The sequence below is a fragment of the Cetorhinus maximus genome, chromosome 11, assembly GCF_964194155.1.
Source record: "Cetorhinus maximus chromosome 11, sCetMax3.hap1.1, whole genome shotgun sequence".
NCBI lineage: Eukaryota > Metazoa > Chordata > Chondrichthyes > Lamniformes > Cetorhinidae > Cetorhinus > Cetorhinus maximus.
This window is the reverse complement of record NC_135889.1, coordinates 80,205,158-80,224,867: the sequence shown is the minus strand read 5'-3', so window position 1 is coordinate 80,224,867 and position 19,710 is coordinate 80,205,158. Positions and strand designations below refer to the sequence as shown.

General features: G+C 41.5%; 1 protein-coding gene across 1 annotated transcript in view; it reads left to right on the top strand.

Moving 5' to 3' along the window:
- The window catches only part of cobll1b (cordon-bleu WH2 repeat protein-like 1b), a 189,275-nt gene that overhangs the window by 159,863 nt on the left and 9,702 nt on the right, over nucleotides 1-19,710 (top strand). The window contains exons 9-12 of the mRNA XM_078552302.1: nucleotides 3,600-3,738; nucleotides 11,190-11,285; nucleotides 17,231-17,471; nucleotides 18,566-18,663. Of these exons, the coding sequence (XP_078408428.1) occupies nucleotides 3,600-3,738; nucleotides 11,190-11,285; nucleotides 17,231-17,471; nucleotides 18,566-18,663 (574 nt within the window). The remainder of the gene's footprint in view (nucleotides 1-3,599; nucleotides 3,739-11,189; nucleotides 11,286-17,230; nucleotides 17,472-18,565; nucleotides 18,664-19,710) is intronic.

The window sequence follows — 19,710 nt, the reverse complement described above, 5'->3', positions numbered from 1 at the left end:
TTCCCTAGCGACGGCTTTTTGTTTGTTTCTTGCAACTAAATCTTTATGTGCAAGGAGACTTATAAGTTCCAAGAAGAAATAGTGTTACTGTTTAATTAATTAATTAAGTTGAAAACTTAGCAAGATAAAATATTGTCTCTCTGTCGAAACCCACAAAGCTACCTGAGCAGCAAGACTTATCACTCCTGCATTTTCATCATGGTTTGTGATGGCTAGCTTCCCCAACTTGCAAGTGAATATGCCGCACATTACGACCTGTCGTGGTACTTTCATTGTACGTAACTTAGGTAATGCAAAGTGGAATTGGGTGAATAGCTGGATGGTAAGGCTTACCTCTTCCTGCAGTGGCTGATGACGACTTTTTACTGTTCCACGGACCAAAGCTGAGGAAAGATACAATAAAGTACATGCATTCACCAAGCAGATGGTTCAAAGGAACTGATTCGGATCCTTGGGTGTTCTCCACAGAGTAGCAAGGATAGTTCCCATAGAGATTTCAACCAGAAAAAAAAACAGAACTCTCTTTAACTTCAGAGTCTGTTTGTTTGATTATTTATATTAAAGATTTATTAGCTTCAATTTCAAATTGTTACAAATAAAAACAAATATTGGCTGAAAAAGTTTAACTATACTGAAATACAAGAATTTTGAGCAGGAGTAGGCGCCCCTCATGCCTGCTCTGCCATTCGGTAAGATTAAGACTGATCTGATGGTGGCCTCAACCCCACTTTCCTGGCTGCCCCCCATAATCCTTGACTCCCTTGTCTATCAAAAATCTGTCTAACTCAACCTTCAAGATATTCAATGACCCAGCCTCCACTGCTCTCTGGGGAACAGAATTCCAAAGACTAAAGACCCTCTGAGAGAAAACAGTTCTTCTTATCTCAGTCTTAAATGGGAGACTCCTAATTTTTAAACAGTGTCCCCTAGTTCTAAACTCCCCCACAAGAGGAAAAATCCTCTTAGCATCCACCCCGTCCAATCCCCTCAGGTCTTATGTTTCAATTAGATCACTTCTCATTCTTATAAATTCCAATTGGTGTAGGCCTGACCTCTGCTCAACCTTTCCTTGTAAGATAACCCTTCATCCCAGGAATTAGTCAAATTAATCTTCTCTGAACTGCTTCTGATGCAATTATATCCTTTCTTAAGTAAGGAGACCAAAACTGTACACACTACTCCAGATGCAGTCTCGGTATAGTCCTGTACAGCTGTGGCAAACCAACTCTTCCCAACTTTTATACTCAATTCTATATTCACTCAATTTTATACGCAATAAATGCGAACATTCCATTTGCCTTCCTAATCACTTGCTGTACCTGCATTCTAACCTCTTGTGATTCCTGTATCAGGACACCCAGATTCCTCTGTACTGTAGAGTTTGCATTTAAATAATATACTGCTTTTTTCTTCTTACTGCCAAAGTGGACAAATGCATATTTTCCCACATTATACTCTGTCTGCCAAATTTTTGCCTATTCACTTAACCTAAATAATCCCTTTGTGGATTCTTTATACCCTCTTAACAACTTACTCTCCTACCTATCTTTGCATCATAGCAAATTTAGCTACCATACCTTCAGCCCCTTCATCCAAGTCATTGATAATGTAAATATTTAAGGCATCTGTTTCAATAAATTGTTAACTTATTGGCAGATTTTAATTACAGACCATGGTTTTATTGCAATGTTAAAAGTTCTTTAGAAATTTGAAGAAGAATATGCCTTTACTAAACAAAACCTTGGGAACCATTGGAAATCTCAGTTATACTAATGTGAATGTTAGAAATTGCTACAACTATTGCAAATTTTAATAATAATAATGTAACTCTTTGAATCAAAAAATTCTTAATAAGCAGCGATAAGACATCAAAAATAAGATCGTTATTGAGCAAATGGAGAATGCGCGTAACATTTACAATGTTGCAACCAGGCAGTTTCCCTATTTCCTGACAAAGGAGGAGAAAGAGGAGGTTGTAAAGGGAGGAATAAATTTTCCCCAGTGTCTCAATGCACCCTTCTTGGCTCCAGTAGCTAGACAAGCCCTTAGACTAGCTGCTCTCAGTAGACCCAGGACCAAAAAAGCAGGCTGTATGGTAATATGTTATGCTAGTGAGTCATGGCCCAAATGTAGTCTATGTTGATAGCCTTGTGCTGCTGGAACAGGGATGCTGCTGCCTGCATCCTAGACATGAGGTCAAGCATTGCCTCGTGCAGCCTTCTGTGTTTTTAAAAAAAAGTGGCACCTTGTCTGGTATTGGAAGGAGAAGTGACAACAGTAGGTACTTTGAATGCATTAACTGCCCTCTACTGTGGTCTTGGTCTGCACTCTCAGTCAGCAGCCTGATGGCTGGAGCAATGACAGCTGTCAGGTCCTGTCAAACCTTAGTAAGACCTGGAAGCTTTGGCATTTGTCATACAGTCTGTCATCCAAAGCCTCAAGTGCAGAGACCTGAGCTTGCAGCAAGGTGGAAGCTCCATCTGCATTGATTCTCGCAGGTTTAACTTCGCCTTTACAGTGTTGGTTCTGACAATTACAGCAGACTCGGAGACCACACCAGCCTGTGGCTGACCTTTAACTGGCCTCTCTGGGGAGATGGTGGCATGCTGCATTTCCTCATTTCCCTAATCCATGAAACTGGCATGCAATGCTGGAGAGCTCATCTGACCTTGCTCAGTAGAATGGCTCTACACCAGTACCCAGCTGAGAGTTGGATGACTCTGATGCTGCTTGGGAGTGGCCTGAAGGGGAGGAGGACAGAATTCTCTCCTAGGAGAAAGGGGAGATTTGAGCGTTTTGTGCTCTATTGCCCTCTCATCCAGCAACTGATTGGGAACAAGTCCCACAAATAGCTTGTGTCCATGTTCTCCAGATGTTCCCCCACTTGTTCGTCCTTTGCCATCTCTTCCTCTTCATTCCTCTCTACTTCCACAGTGACAGGCTTCAGTCATCTTGAATGATCTTTGGGAATAAAAAGCAGTGGTTTAGAATTGTTGCCTTTGTCAGTGCTGATGGGGTTCATGGGAAATGGATTAGTGAGACTGGACTCCTGTCAAGATGCATTTAGAAATAAAAAGTGAACAGGTACTCAGCAGGCACTGGATTTTCCCCACCTCTCAATTTGGCCTCCACTGTGGGTTACAGTGGTGCAGCAGTTCAACAGCTGCTTCACCCTCTCCTTGCAGGGATCAGGGAGCTGAGGGTTGAGTCCTCATCTCCCTGCTCTCTCCTAATGTTGTGCACCATCTTGTCCTGCAAAGACAAAAAGAGAGATCATTTAGGCTTGAAGTCACTACATGTATAGAATAATTGAAGGTGCAACTGGTCTGCATCTTTCCCGGCACTGTTGCTGTATGGTCCTTGCTCAATGACTTATGCTTCAGATACTCTAGAGGCAAATGGTCTTCTGCAAACTCCACATGCTGGTGTAATAGCTGCCATATGGCTTCACAGAAAAGATATAGAGACCAAACTGTGCACAGTACTCCAGGTGTCATCTCACCAACTGTAGCAAGACTCCTTACTTTTACTTTTAAAACCTGTAAGATGCCTGGTTTTACCAACATTGCTTTTGTTTTCTCTTTCTACTCTTTTTTCAGAATATGACAGGTTCCAGCAGACAAAGGACGGAGTCGCTAACACTTGTTGGAGTTGCTTGTAACTCAAAAAGGACCAAAAGAAAGGCCCCTCTGCCTCCGAGTAAAATAGAAGACCAAAAGACCCAAGATAATTCAACAGGTTATTATATTTATTTTTACTTATAATTTTTCTGTAGCAAAGTAATATAGTAGAGCTTCATTAAGATGACAATGCTATTGTAGATTAAGTAACTGCAAATAAGGAAAGCAAGTATATTCCTAAATACTGTGGGTTCAGTTTTTTTGCTGAAAGAACGTGTACTCTGAAAATTGTTTCCAATTTTTAAGAAGTTAAAGAGCTTCTTTGCTTTGTTTTTGGAAAAATATATATGATGGTGTTAATGTTGCATTGGACTAATTTCTAATTGATATTTACAAGATCAGAATTATTTTATAGAATGGTGCATCACAATGTGCAAGTTAAGGGTTCATGGAGCTGTAGGTAATATATTACCATGGATGGAGGATTGGTTATTGGACAGCAAGCAGAGAATTGGGATAAACAGGACATTTTCTCTTTAGCAGGCTGTAACTAGCTGAGTGCAGCAAGGATCAGTTATGAGGCCTCTGCCATTTATAATTGTGTTAATGACTTAGTCAAAGAGGCCAAGGGTAATTAATGAACATTTGCTGATGCAAAGCTAGGTGGAAATGTAAATTGTGAGGAGGTCACAGAGAGACTGCAGAGAGATATAGACTGGTTAAGTGGGTGGGCAGCAAAGTGGCAGATGGAGTATAATGTGGATAAGTGTGGTAATAAGAATAGAAAAGCAGACTTTTTTAAAACGTGTGAAACTTTTAAATGTCAATGTTCAGAGAGACTTGATTGTACTCGTACAATGAACACAAAATTAGCATGCAGAAACAGCAAGCAATTGGGAAGGCAAATGGCATATTGACCTTAATTGTAAGGGGATGGAGCATAAGAGTAAGGAAGTCTTGCTACAGTTGGGTGGGAAAACACCTGAAGAACTGTGCACAGTTTGGCCTCTGTATCTAAGGAGGCAGTACGGCAGTGGTTCACTCGATTGACTGTTGGAATGAAAGGGTTGTCTGCTGATGAGAGGTTAAGTAAATTGGGCCTATACTCTCTGGAGTTTAGAATAAAATACTGAAGGAGCTTGACAGCATAGACACTGAGGATATTAAGAACATAGAGACATGGTCTCAGGATAGGGAACAATTATTTAGTATTGAGATGAGGAGAAATTTCTTCATTCAGAGGGTTGTGAGCTTTTTGGAATTCTCTACCCCAGAGAATTGTGGAAGGTATTCAAGGTTGAAATAGATTTTTGATCTCTCGTGGAATCAAGGTTCTGGTCCATTGGCAGGGACACTACCCACTGTGCCACAAGACCTCCAAATATATACCTAGTTACTTTAAATGTATTCAGAAAAATAAATTGCAAGATAGAACTTGTTGTTCAGTCAAAATACACTACCTGGACTTTGTTGTTTATTGTATCCTCTCAACCAACTTCTCAATGGCTTCCTGACTTTTGACATGTTACAGACTGTGTATATTAAATTCTATTTGCACATCTAAATGGAAGGAAATTGTCATCTATATGACACAATGGCCCCTAACTTCAGGTGGAGTTGCAATTGAGTCGGATTGCCGCTTTGCTCCTAGTTTTTTATTTTGAAACCCAGCCACTTCTATCCTGCCCGACCTGCTACTCAGGCCGGGCGTGATCTGTGTAGCGCAGCGGGTTCCCAAGGCCTACAATTGAAGGTAAGTAAGCCATGCCCCCCCCCCCCCCTTTTATTTTTAAAAGCTGCTGTAAAGCAAGGCAAGTTTAAACGTCCAGCCACTTTGATTAGCCAGGGAGAAGTTAAGTGGGTAGGATTTTGGGAGGTGTGGGGGGCTGAAGGTTTGGTCGGACAAGGCCTGGGGGTGGAGGGCGGATATGGTTGGGGGTGGGGGGGGTTGGTGGGCGGTGGGGTGGCAGGTGTTGGTGGGCGGTGGGGTGGGTTGGGTCGGGTCAGGCCCGGTTGGGGTGGGGTGGGGGCGGTGGTTTGAAGGGGTGAGGGTCGGGGTTGGTTTGGCAGGTGGGGAGGGTAATTGGGGGGTGGGAGAGTCCTATGGCAGGGTAGTCAGGGGGGTAGTTGGGAAGTGTTCTCGGTAGGTAGAGTCCCGTTTGCAGGGGGCGGGGTGTAGTGGGGGGGTGATGGGGTCAGGGTGGGTTGGTGCTATAGTTACCCAGAAGTGGTTTTAATTCTTTTGGGTAACTGTTGCTTTATGATAGTCTGGAACCATCTAAAGTTTGTGATTTAAATCGCATTTTCAGATTGTTCCCTATGCAGGGCAATTTCCCAAAGAAAATTTGAACTTCCTGGGCAATTACCCTGCAAATCTGACTTGGGAACTTCCATGGGGATGTGAGGGTTTCTCCAGTGCACTTTGGGGGTACCCCCGCCTTCCCCCCCCCGACAGATACTCTGCCCTGGAGCTTGGAAGTTACAGCCTGATGGGCAGAAATTTCTGCTCTCGCAGATGATGAGCTTGAAGGCGGGAAAGGCTTTTAAATAGATGGAATGTGCTGGAACCCTGTCACCTTCTCACCTCTGCCAGAATTAAATTCCAGACGGGAAGACCCATGCTCAACCTTCTCACCCTGGCACAATTTGGGCCCCTTAAGTGGCCAACTATTGACGACTTAAGGGCCTCATCCTGCCATGGCTGTGAGTAACCCAGCTGCAATCAGCCTGTCACCATGCAGTGTGTATGACAGGTGAACCTGTATGGGCTGCTTGTCACCTCGGGGAGGTGGGGGTCACTCGATCAAAGGCAATCAGTCCCTTTTGAGGGATTGGACATCAGGAAGGGGGGGGGTCTGCTGAGTGCCATCCCCCTGCCCTTGCTTCTGACCCCCCCCCCCGCCCTCCACCCTCCTCTTCCTATCATCCCCCTCCCCCCCCCCCCAACAGTACGTACTTGTAGCCTGGTTCCTCTGCAATCCTGGGACTCCGGAGGGTGTCCTTCCGACAACAGCCAAAGCCTTCTCCGTAGTGGTGCTGAGTGCAAGAGTTGCTGGCCTCTGATTGGCCAGCAGCTCTTGCTAGGCGAGACAGCTACCTGGGGTCTCGATTCCAGGGGAAGGTCCGTGGTGACCTCACCGCTGACTGACAGGCATGTGGTTCAGCGAGCTTTCCTGAAACGAGGCACCACGGGTCTCTCACCGGCTCTCCAGCCAGCAGGCGAGACCCCTGGTGCCTCAACGAGCTTCTGTCCAAAGATCCTAAATGAAGGAAATTATTTTTCACTTTTTTATGTCAACATATTCAAAAGCCCCAATTTTAACTCGGGACTGCATGAGCAGCGAAATTCCATGAATGGCATCATCAGTGTGTGGCCTGGCGATTCAAACTCCCAGATCACATTTCAGTATGATTGACAGGTTTCCCACTTGATCGTGTCAAGAAGTGAGCAGCCTGCCCATTCTTACATTCTGGCAACCTCTTAGAATGAGAATGGATTTCCTTCTGCCTAATTCACATGTTAAACTGCTGCAAAAGGACTAAGTAGGAGAATAAGTTCCAGGGCCGTTGCCAGGTTTTCAGTTGGCTTGGATAACAGGTTCGACAGAAGTCATAGTTGCCCTCTTGAGTTGATATGAAAGATTCCATGTCAGGGGAGTTCTCCTGATGCTTTCGCCTTAACTGCAACCATTGCTGTTGGGCAGCCATGCAATAAACCAATTGCTGCTGCATTTATCCATAAAAATATCGTGACTGCACTTAGAAAGCAATTATCTGGCTATTAAGTGCTTTGTGACATCCTGAATGTGTGAAAGGCACCAAATAAGGTTATGCCCTATTATAACCTCAGAATAGTGCCATCTGCTGATAGTATGGCAGAATGCAGGGACTTGGTATTATATTGTGCTTAAACACAAGTTTATGTGACATGATCAAACACCATGTTGACATGCTCCAGTTGACTGTTGGATTTTGAGATGCATAAGAAAAAGAGAGGCTGGTGTATTCAGCATAACCCATTCAGTCATATTGCAACTACTCATCCTGATGTACAATGGTTGTCCTATGATGAGAGGCTAGGTAAATTTTGCCTATAGTCTCTGGAGTTTAGAAAAATGAGGCAATCTCATTGAAACCTACAAAATTCTGAAGGGGCTTGATAGGGTAGACACTGAGGGATTGTTTTCACTAGTTGGGGAGTCTAAAACATGGGGGCACAGTGTCAGGATAAAGGCAAATCATTTAGGACTGAGATGAGGAGAAATTACTTCACTTAAAGGGTTGTGAATCTTTGGAATTCTCTACCCTAGTGGGTTATGGATGCTCCATCATTGAATACGCTTAAGGCCAGGCCAGGCTAGGCAGATTTTGGGTCTCGCGGGTAATTGAGGGATATGGGGAGTGGGGTAAGGGAAGTAAATTTGGAAAAAAAATCCTTTCTGGCCCTCAAAGGTGATTAATAATGAGTTCCAGGAGATAATGCTGACTACGAGTTAACATCACCTAGCATCCCACTTACCATATTGTACATTACAATATCGGCCTTCTCCAGGAACTTGCCCACCTCTCTTTTGAATGGCTGCAGCAAATCCACATTTGCTGCACAAGCCAATAACTTTTTCCAACGGTGGTTGTTCCTCTGTGAAAAGTAAAACCTCCTGATATCTTAAGTAGTTCCATACTTATGTAACTTAAATGCTTTTCCCTCATTTTTCCTAACTTACCTCATTCAGATGTTCTGTTCAGATACACACAATCTAGTTATCCATCATCATTTAAATGCTTCTGTCAAATCTACCAAGAGCCAAGAATTAAAAGACCAAGTTGTTTGAGTATCTCGTGGTAACTATGGGCAGGATCTTCTGGTCCCGTCCACCACGGGACCGGAAATTCCCGACTAAAGTCTGATCCTTTTGCTGGTCCATCAAATTCTCCATCTTGCATGCGACAATTCCCATGGTGGGCGGGACTGGAAAATCCTGGCCTAAGTGTTTTAAACTGGGTATTAATCCAGTGTCTCTCCACTACATTTCCCATCATGTGAGGGGGGAAGAAACAGATCAAAATATTCCATAAGGTGCTGAACCAAAGTCTTATACAAGGACACCATGAGTCTTTTGTGCTTGTTTTAGCTATACACTAATAGTCTATTTACTTTCACTACATTTCACTATATTTGGCTGATGTGCCTACCGTAGCTGAATGGTTGGAGATATGTGGAGATAGCAAGAGGTAGGTGTGATGCTGGCATCATTGAAAGGTGTTTGAGGGTGAGGTGGATTATCTGAATGTTAGGTGTGACTCCTGAACTCTAGGGACTGCTGATGGGTGAGTGATGGGTCTGTGGTATATTGAACAGTGTGAGAGGCTGGCGGTGCAGCGGGTAGGAGATGTCCCGTGAAGATGCATTCACTTACCTTGACCACTCGGCACATGGTCATTAAGCTTCTTCTGACACTGCTGCCAGATCTTCAGGGTCAGACTCCTGGAGTGCACTGCCCTGGCCACCTGCTCCCATTTCCTTCAGAGGGTTCTCCTTGCTGACCTTCTGCCCCCACCCACCCACTAGCACACAAAATATGGCATCTCTACTCCATGACCATGACCTCCCCTTTTGTAATTTTCAAAAGGGGCTTCTGCTCTGTTTTGCTACCTGCATCCATGTTATAGACAGCTTATGAACATCTTTTCAGCTTTCACTATACCAAGTCAAACAATGGAAATGGTAAATATTTATAAGTGTAAACGGTTTCACCAAATTAAATGCAACATAACTCATATGTGATGATATTTATTCTGATTTTTGGATGAGTCTGAACTAGAGTGCATTTAACCCTCTAGTGTTGGCTGTCAGCTGTAAGTGTGTAATATAATGTGATTAGATGTACTTGTTACTATTTGGAGGATAAATACTGATATGGACTAGTTGGGCAAAATGGCCTGTTTCTGTGTCGTGTATTCCATGTACAGTGGAACGCCTGTATTGTACTGAAGCGAGAACTGAACAGAAAAATTTCTCACGAGTTCGAGATCCATGTAAGATTTGCCAGATTAGCTCGGTTGTTAACACTCTTGCATCTCAATCAAAGGCAGTGGGCATGAGTCCCATACTAAGAATGTGACCTCCTAACCAAAGCTGACATTCCGGTGCTGAGCTGAGGATGTTTTACACTGTGAGGTATTAACCCTTCATATGACATGTTGAACTGAGCTCATCTACTTGTTTTGGTTGATGAAACAAATATTTGCGTTCCCATTGCACTATTCTACTTCAACAACAATAACTTGCACACACAAACTGATTTCTAATTGTAAGATGTCTTTGAGCTTACTAAAATAAAGAGGAAAGGGAGATGGTAGATGTGGAGCAAGGGAAAATCTGGTGGCATCGTTGAAAGAAGAGAATTTCCTCAGGTTTTTGGAGGGGATGATTTAACAAGATAGAAGAGAGTTGAATAGAGAGTTCCAGATAGTAGTGGTATGCAGGCTAAAAGCGTAGCAAAGAGAGTGCAGCAAAAAGAGAAGCAGGGAGTTGTACTTCATTGGCTGTAAAGGGCTTTGAGATGTCCCAAAGTCATGCAGTCGCTATAAAGACCCAAGTCTCTCCTTCTAACTATTCACTTAATCAAAAGGCCTACTTTTGTTCTTGCTGCATACTTTGGGCTGTATATTTTATATGGTTTTGAAACATTATATGCTGTTTTGTTTTAGAAGAGAGCTGTGTTGAGGTACCCTCTTTTTCCAACCAAGGACCATCCAAATCAAGAAAAAATAATTTAATGCTATTTGTGAGATTTTGCTGCACACTGTGTATGTGTGACCTACACAACTCAATGCATTTGCAGTATGTGAATTGCGTTGAGATGTTTCTGAGAAATGTGAGAAAGCAGTTGCTAAGTTGATGTCTTCTCTTGCCTTCAAGCTCTAAATGTAGCACATTTAGCACATGTACAACAAAGTCACCATCAGAATCAGGGCACTCCTTGGACTAACATTTGGAGTGCTGCAGCAATGTTTACGATGTTCTGTTACCTCCAAAGTATTTCACCATATGTGAAGGTGTTTGAGACTTGATAATGTGCCATGTGAATACAGTAAGATGTAAAATAGGACTTGAATTTTTAGATTTAGTAGCTCTCCTTTGTTTAAACTAATTTTAAACCGATTTCCTCTGAAGCGGATGATTGAATTATATACATTAGAAAAAGGTATAAAGACTTGGATAGTTTAATATTGTGCAGCTGGTATGGCTTTATCAAACATTTAAAGAAATTTGTCAATTCTTGCCATTTGAGGATGAATGTGATGCAACTCTTTTCAATTGATTATTTCAAGGGAGATGTATTTATTTTAAGCAAATCAATTGATTCAAAGTCTATGTTTGTCTTGATTAAAGCATTTAGGTTTAGGATTGAGGTACAAGTCTTTTGAGCTGTTCTAAGAATTCCGAAATAATCACTGCCACAATACATGTACCACAGAGGTACCTCAAAAATTTCAATAGAGATAACATAAATAGAAAAATGGTATTCCTGTCTTGATGATGATGATGTGTTTTTTTTCTGCCAGATTCTAATCTGGGATCAGTGGACTCATGCCCAAGTCCTGATGCTGCAGATAAGGCTGCCGCTATTAAAATATCCTCCACACCAGCTGATGATCAAGGTAAATATGTTCCTCAATTATAAGCAATTATCAGTTCTTCCCCAAGAAGCATTTGTGTATAATTTTCTCAAATGAAAATTCTGATCAATTTCACTATTTTTAAAAAAACAGAAGTTATATATAACACAAAACCCTCTTCTAAAACAAAACAGCATATAATGGTTCAAAACCATATAAGATATACAGCCCAAAGTATGCAGCAAGAATAAAAGTAGGCTTTCGATTAAGTGAATAGTTAGAAGAAAAGAAAGACTTGAGTTTTTATTGCGACTTCACGACCTTGGGACACCTCAAAGCACTTTACAGCCAATGAAGTACTCACTGAGGTGTAGTCACTGTGGTAATTATTACAACCTTTTCTTAAAATATACAAATTTATTTATACGTAATGGGCTGGAAATTAATCTTGGGCAGTAACACAAAACTGTTGATGGCAAATGGCCGTCTACCTTACATTGGACAAATGGAAAAGAAATAAGGTGGATTGTAAAATGTGTTGTCAATTAATTATCGCCTGACTGACACTCCTAGTCAAAATGGCTTTCTACCCATATAAATTTCCTTTACGTTTGGAATAGATAAACACAGAAGAAAGTAGAATTCTGAAATGTAGTTGTTTACGTGTCCATTCAGCAACTTGTGATGACTTTCAGTTTCATGCGTATAAGTGTATGTAGCTCTTTAAAAAAAAATCAATAAAAACCATCTTGCATCTAGTTAGGTATCTGTTCTCAAAAACATCAAATGAAGCCAGAGCAGTAAAAAAATGCAGTGGGCTATTTAGAGCAAAGGCTCATTTTCCACTGATTTAAATTAAGCCTTTTCAAAAAATGAAACTGAAATAAAACTGAAATCAAAATAACTGTGTGATACTGTAATGTACTGCCTGTGGCAAAAACGATGTACTCAGTCTGGAAGTGTAAACCGCAGAGTAAACTAGGTAACAAGTGTAGTGAAATATTTTTGTGAAGGGAAGAGGGTTGCAATCTTAACGCGTCCCCCTGGCCCCGGCCCTCGCGTCCCCCTGGCCCCGGCCCTCACGCCCCCCTGGCCCCGGCCCTCGCGCCCCCCTGGCACTCGCGCCCCCCTGGCCCCGGCCCTCGCGCCCCCCCGGCCCCGGCCCTCGCGCCCCCCCGGCCCCGGCCCTCGCATCCCCCCCGGCCCCGGCCCTCGCATCCCCCCCGGCCCTCGCATCCCCCCCGGCCCCGGCCCTCGCATCCCCCCCGGCCCCGGCCCTCGCATCCCCCCCCGGCCCCGGCCCTCGCATCCCCCCCGGCCCCGGCCCTCGCATCCCCCCCCGGCCCCGGCCCTCGCATCCCCTCCGGCCCCGGCCCTCGCATCCCCCCCGGCCCCGGCCCTCGCATCCCCCCCGGCCCCAGCCCTCGCATCCCCCCTAGCCCTTGTGCCTTACATTTGCAGTTTTCCAATCTGCTGGCAGCTTTCCACAATTTTGGAAGATTTCAATCTGTTCATCCACTATGTCTGCAGTCATGTCTTTTACGACCTGAGGATGCAGGCCATCAATTCCAGGGCATGTCATCAGCCTTAAGTTCTATTAATTTTCCCATTTCTTTTTCTCTAGTGATAATTGTTTTGAGTTTCTCCATCCCTTTTTTCTCTTGATTTTCTACTAATCTTGGGATTTTTTTTTGTCTTGCACTGTGAAGGCAGATACAAAATAATTGTTCAAAGCCTCTACCATTTCCTCATTTCCCATTATTAATTCCTCCATCCCGCACTCTAAGGGGCTACTCTTATCCTTTTTATATATTTGTAGAAGCTGTTACTGTTTGTCTTTATATTTCTTGCTAGTTTTCTCTCATGCTCCAATTTCTCCCTTTTTTTTTAGTCATCCTTTGCTAAAACTTTCCCAGTCTTCTGGCCTACCACTAACCTTCGCAGCATTGTACACATTTTCTTTCAATTTGATAGCACTCTTAACTTCCTTAGTTAGCTACAGACAGTGCATTCTTCTAGTAGAATCTTTCTTCCTCAATGGAATATATCTGTTGAGAGTTATGAAATATCTCCTTAAATGTCTGCCATTGCTTCTCTACCACCTTCCCTTTTAACCTATTTTCCCAGTCCACGGTAGCTAACTCTGTCTTCATACCCTTGTAATTGTCTTTATTTAATTTTAAGACACTAGTTATGTACCCACATTTCTCATGTAGGACTTTATCAAATGCCTTCTGCAAGCCCCTATAAATGACACCCATAGACATTCATCAATCTTACATTTCATTACACATGTATCAGAAAACAGTTGAATTCTTAAAACCTGAACTGCAAATTAAGGGTGTCATTTTTCATGAAGCCTTGTGTAGTTTTTATCTCCTCCTTAAAGTTCAACCTTAATTGAAAGGGCTCCCTGAAATTATTATGTGTTTTTTTTACAATTAAAAAGCACATAAATTTCATGCATTTAGACATCTGGGCATAACATTCATTTTTCTGCTTTCTCTTCATCTGTTGTGTGGTGAGCAGAGAGGCTGTTCCTGTCAACGCAGAAAATTATCAGCATAAGTAAAGACCATTTAGCCCATCTGCCATATTCTTTCAAGAATCTCCACACTCATTGGCTGTACCCAACCCATTCAATTTCCTGATGATGGGGCCTGCAAGTATTTCTCCACGTTCTCCACCCCCCCCCACCCCCCCCCGCCCCCGCAGAAAGAGGGACAGATGGTTACCTCTAAATACTTCGACCTTACAGTTTCTAATTTGAACTCATGTTATTATAAGCAGCTATCGGTATGTTGAAGTTTAAATTATGTCTCAGATGAAAGAGATTTACAAATGACTGGCTGTGCCCATCCAGCAATAGCTCCTGTGCTCAGATTTATTAAAATAATTTTTCCACAATGTAATTATTCCAAAGAGAGCAACTTACAAAAGAACAGTTGAAGTAATTGACCACTTTCATTCTTGTCTACAGATGTAAAAATCCAGTTCTGCTGAAAGAATGAATTGAATGGACTGTGATTGTTCTGTGAACTGCATCATCTCCCTTCCTGTCTCAAGTCTGCAGTCTCCTTGACTGATGTCTTTTTCTTCAGCTTAATGAAATGATTTCTGTTCTATTTCCAACATCTCTGTTTTCGTGCATCAGAGACAATATTTGCTCTCCTGAACTTATCATCTTAATGTGATTTATCTCTCTTGTGTCCTAAGGAGTACTATGATAGTAGATCCTCTAATGAATTCTGTGTACACAAATCTGGGCTGACATTTTTATGTTGATCAAGCTATATAAAATGGGTGCATACTATGAAGAGTGGTAGAATTTTGAAAGTTGAGCAGTTGACTAAACACCTGTCCTCTGAGCATTCCTGCCAATCATATTGGTGCTAAAGGCCTCTAGAACATTGGGGGCAAAGTCCAACTAAGCTTGATTAACCTTCACTTAGTTAAATGCTACAAATGTGCAATTTATGTGAGATTTAGCTGTCATAGGAGACCCATGAAAAGGTAAACTTTATAGATGTAAATAGGATTATGAATTCAAGGAGCTAGAAATACCAGCGAAACTGTAACTAATCTGAAGTTTCCTAATTGCGCCAAGATATTTCCTGATGATAACAATTTTACCCACCTTTCCAGAAGGAGGTCCAGAAGCACAGGGCATAAAAGGCTCACAAGTTGTAGATGGGCCTACCACAGCAGTCTGTTGTCCGGGCAGCAGGAATGTTTTGAGGAGGGCCATGTTTATCAAGTGTAATGTGGGCCTTTGAAAACCTGCAGAGATAGCCAATCATCTATGGTTCAGTGATGACAAGATGACAATGAAGCTCACAACTGCCTTCAATGTTTGTTACAAAGATATGAGTATGAAAATGTTTCCATTGTTAAGAACCATGTAGTTTGACACTAAATATGTCCCAAAGAAAATTTATAGGTGTGTAATTGTTAATTGCCGACCCATTTTTTTCTGTGTACTGCATTTGTCTTGTTTGGCTTTTGGACAACTAATGGTTTAACTTCTGCACAATGAAAGAATAACAGACTACAAGATTGAATAACTGAATTAATTTCATTAAGTTCTACAATAGTAGTGATTTATGTATTTGATTTGTCTCATTTGTTGTTTGCCCTTGTGTCCCATGAACTTTTCTGAGCTGGCTTTGAGTGTGCTGTTCGACTAACTTAGTTGACGAAGTAGCAATGGTGGATGATTGCATAACCATTGTAGGGATTAAAGAAGGCCTTTACCCATAACTCTTATGTGTCACAGATGGACCTGCATCAATGGTAGGGACATTAGTGCTGTAGTCACTGTGGGCTGTACTTGAGTTATTGCCTACAGTCACTTTGGGTAGGTTTGTTGTTGACATGAGTGCTGACTGGCTGTACCTGGAAATCCAAACATCTCAATGGTGAAAGCATTTCACTAGGATGCCGAGTGAATGTGGTATGGCGGGCGTTCCATTAGGGCTTAGAATGTCCTGTCCTGGCTACGTTGGTGTAACAAGTTGAAGCTGACCATGGCAGCATTTTTGGAGAGTTGATTCAGTGGATTCATAGTGAACAGCCATGAGGAAACTTATTTTTGTCTTAAGCACTGATCCTGTGATGTCCAATCTTGTGATTTTAATTCCCCTGTAGTTTGCTGTTTTCTTTCTCAGGCAGAATGGAAATAGACTATTTCTTTTGCATATGAAATATTACACCCCAATTCCAATTTAAGCTGGATCCACTCAGCACTTCTGCATTCAGTCCGTATATGGAACATTCCTTAGTCGGACATCCAAACACACGGCTCAGTGCTGTAAATGGGGAATGCTGGGCTTGAAAAATTGTTTTGGCAGCTTCAATATCAAATGGAAGGGGGAGGAGGAATGTAGCTGATCTATTGGCTGGGATCTGGCAAGCTAAGCCCTCTGAAGGCCAACATTTGAAATATCCTTTGAACTTCTCAAGCAGTCCTGTGCACCAAGTGCAGATGCAATTCTCAGATGGAAATCGGTTGAGGTCCCAACATTAGTATTCACTTTGGAGTGGATGGCTGCTATGGGAGGTGGTGCCAATTATGTACTTAGGCCACTGGGAGCTTAGAAAGGAATATGTCCCAAGGGAGGTGCAGTCAAGCTATTGGGATTAGCTGAACTCTGTTATGGGTCGCTGCAGGTTTTGACAGGCAGGGAAAGTCAGGATGGCATCCTGTTTGCAATCACTTATTGATCTTAGTTCATTCCTTAATTATATGTACCTTAAAACAGATAACTTCAGGATTCACCAGCACAAAAGGAAATAGCATCAATTAATGCCACAACCCACCCAGTAGCCAGAGTCTGCAAATTCAGGCAGAAAGTACTGAGTTAAGAAGAGTCCTATTGGACTTGAAACGCTAACTCTGTTTCTCTCTCCACAGATGCTGCCAGACCTGCTGAGTTTTTCCAGCATTTTCTGTTTTTATTTCAGATTTCCAGCATCTGCAGTATTTTGCTTTTATTTTAGAAAGTAGTGGGTTTTTGCTAGTAAACCATATATACTGTCACCATATGAGTCAAATATGAAGTAAGCTGCCATTAATGTTAGGTCAGAAACATTGGAAACAAATGTGGCAGTGCATTGCAGGTAAACAATGATACTTTTGTAATGGACGTCGTCATCAGCAGGCACTGACAAGTTTTCAGTACATTTTGAAGTTGAATGTTGTGGACCACACAGCAAAGGAAAATGTGTATGTTGCCTGTTTTGTTGCCTGCTGAATTTGAGCAGGTTTACTATCTGATGAATAAATTATTTAGAAAGCATATCTCATTGCTGCAGATTTTTTTTGTTGAGGTTTTCTTTTGAGGTTTAATCCTATTAAAATACAGATCTGAAAGATGTGTGTTCAGTTGTTGAAACTTTTAGTTTGATAACCCGCTTTGTAAATTGATGAAGTACTGCCACTTGATCATTAATTCACATACTTGACTCTTGTTTTCCTGTGGGTGCAGCTGGCATTGGATCTGAACATAGCCTTGGAGAGATTGTTGAAACGGAAGAGATAAGAGCTCTAGACAATGATGATGCAGAAGGTGCTATTGTTCGAAAAGGAAAAACACCACTCTGCGCACAGGTTTCCATAGATGTTCCATCCAATTCTGAAAATGCACAGACTTCAGAACCTGGCAACTCAGATGTGCATAGTTCCTCTATTGTGACAGATAAAGAAACCGATACCAAATTTGAGGGCAAGTAAGTACTGGTTAATGATATTGTTGGTAGCTCCTTGTGCACTTTGGATGACTGTTTTAAAACATTGTTTAAACAGCTCCCAAAATATTGTCTGCTCAATTTACTAAAGTCTAATCTTTTAAGTATTAAATTACTATTGCACTTAATGGAGTTCAAGCTTTTGCATGCTGTCGCTTATGATTATGAACAGCGGTATGGACATGAGGTATAATGTATTATGACATTGTTTCTAGTTGTCTAGAATGTAAAAATTCCAGAACAAATATAAGGCAAGAGAGGCTTTTAGTGATGTAAAATATTGAAGACTTAAAGCCTGTTGCCATTTACTAAGCAGTATTCAACCACTGGAAACACATCGACCCAGACTTTCAGCACTTACTGTCATTCCCCAGTGAAAGTGACAGCAACTTGTGGATTCTGCATTTGTATAGTTAAAGGCAGAAATCCAGAAGTTGCTATTAGTGATTCACTGTTCCTCTGCAGGATACGCTGTTGAAGTCCTCACTGAAGAGTATCAATTAGAAATCACTGAATTGATGCAACCTTGTACTTTTTATGCTTTTATTCACATTAAGTAAACACTTGAAATGATTATGGCTTTTTGAATGAGGTATAACTGGGCTTTCAAAACTGTACTAAATCATAATTACTGCTGAGCAACTTCCTGCCTCTGCAAAACTAATTTTATATTTGTGGATTATCAAATTTCTCCAGTCCATAGATTATTGATTTATTTTGTTTGTAACATTTGTTGATATTTCAGCACACACCACGCGTGGATTCCATTAACCCTCCATTTGTTGAAAATTTGAAGCCAATTTACATTGTCTGTACATTTTATCATTGTGCATGGATCCAATAGTGATGCTTTAATTTTTGAATGATTTTAAAGCTTTGACATATATCAATTTGAAGTATTGGGCAGCATAACTATAAACGTTCTCTCTATAACACCATCACAATCCTCACTCCCCACCCCACCCCCAATTTTTTATAGTTATTAAACATTTTGCAAACTCGGTATATGAACAAATACAAGCCCACAGTTGCCTCCACTTTATAATTATTTTTTACTTGTATTTCAACAGAGTAAGTACAGCTGAAGATGTCTGTAACCAATATGCAACGGAAAAGGATGAAAATTCGACGATGGCAGATATGGATAAGGATCTGTTAGTGGCAAACACATCTGGTAAGTACCATATACAAACAACAAAGAAATAAATATTCCTGGAATTCTAAGTCTTCAAAATTAGATTAACATTTGAAGCAATCCATAAACTGGATTATCTTCAATTTTCTTGTTTAAAAATCCATGCAGGTGCATTATTGGTATTTGTGCTTGCCTCAGGATGTAGGTGACACTTATTGCCACTTTGCTGGACCACTCCATAGGGAATTAAGAGTCAGTCACATGGTCTGGATTGGAGGCACCTAATGATCAGACCATGTTGGAGGGTGTACATAAATCAGTTGTGATTTGAATTTATCCCAGATTGATAGGATTTATTAATTTAGTCCAACTCTTTCCTGGAGAAGCTATGAAAATTACGAATGTAGAAATGGGCTAAGAAAATACTTGCTGCTGTAGGAGGCATTCTTGTAGTTTAAAGTTAGGCACATAATTGCAAAAAAGTTAAAGAAGCTGAACCCTGCTATGTTGTACGAGACATGGAAGTTCTAGATGTTGACACTGAAATGCGAAGTTATTCCATTTCCCAGCTTTGGCATTCCTCTCCTTACTGTAGGAAGAAATAAATGTTTTATTTTTACTCTATGTTACAGCCTCTCTCCTGAGAATGTCCTGTATTGCACTTTCACAGACACTGTAGCGTACTGTTAATGTTACCAAATGAGTAGTCCAGAGGCTGGGACTAATGATCCAGAGAATATGAGTTCAAGTCCCAGTTTAGCAGTTAGAGAATTTGATTTCAATTTTTATAAAAATCTGGACTTAAAACTCATTTCAGTAAAAATGACCATGAGGTGTCAGATTGCCCGTTCGCTTATGTACTTTAGGAAGGGACTATGTTTTGACACTTCCAATGTGATTAATTGTCTTCTGAAGTAGCATTGCATGTTCCTCAGTTCTCGGGTCAATTGGCGATCAGCAACAAATGCTTAGATTTAATAAAATAATGCTTTGAGAATAATTGTACCATTTTAGCATTATCCGTATTTTGTTTAATTTGCATGTGCTTAAGTTCAAAGCAATTGGCTGTGAATGTTCACCTGATGG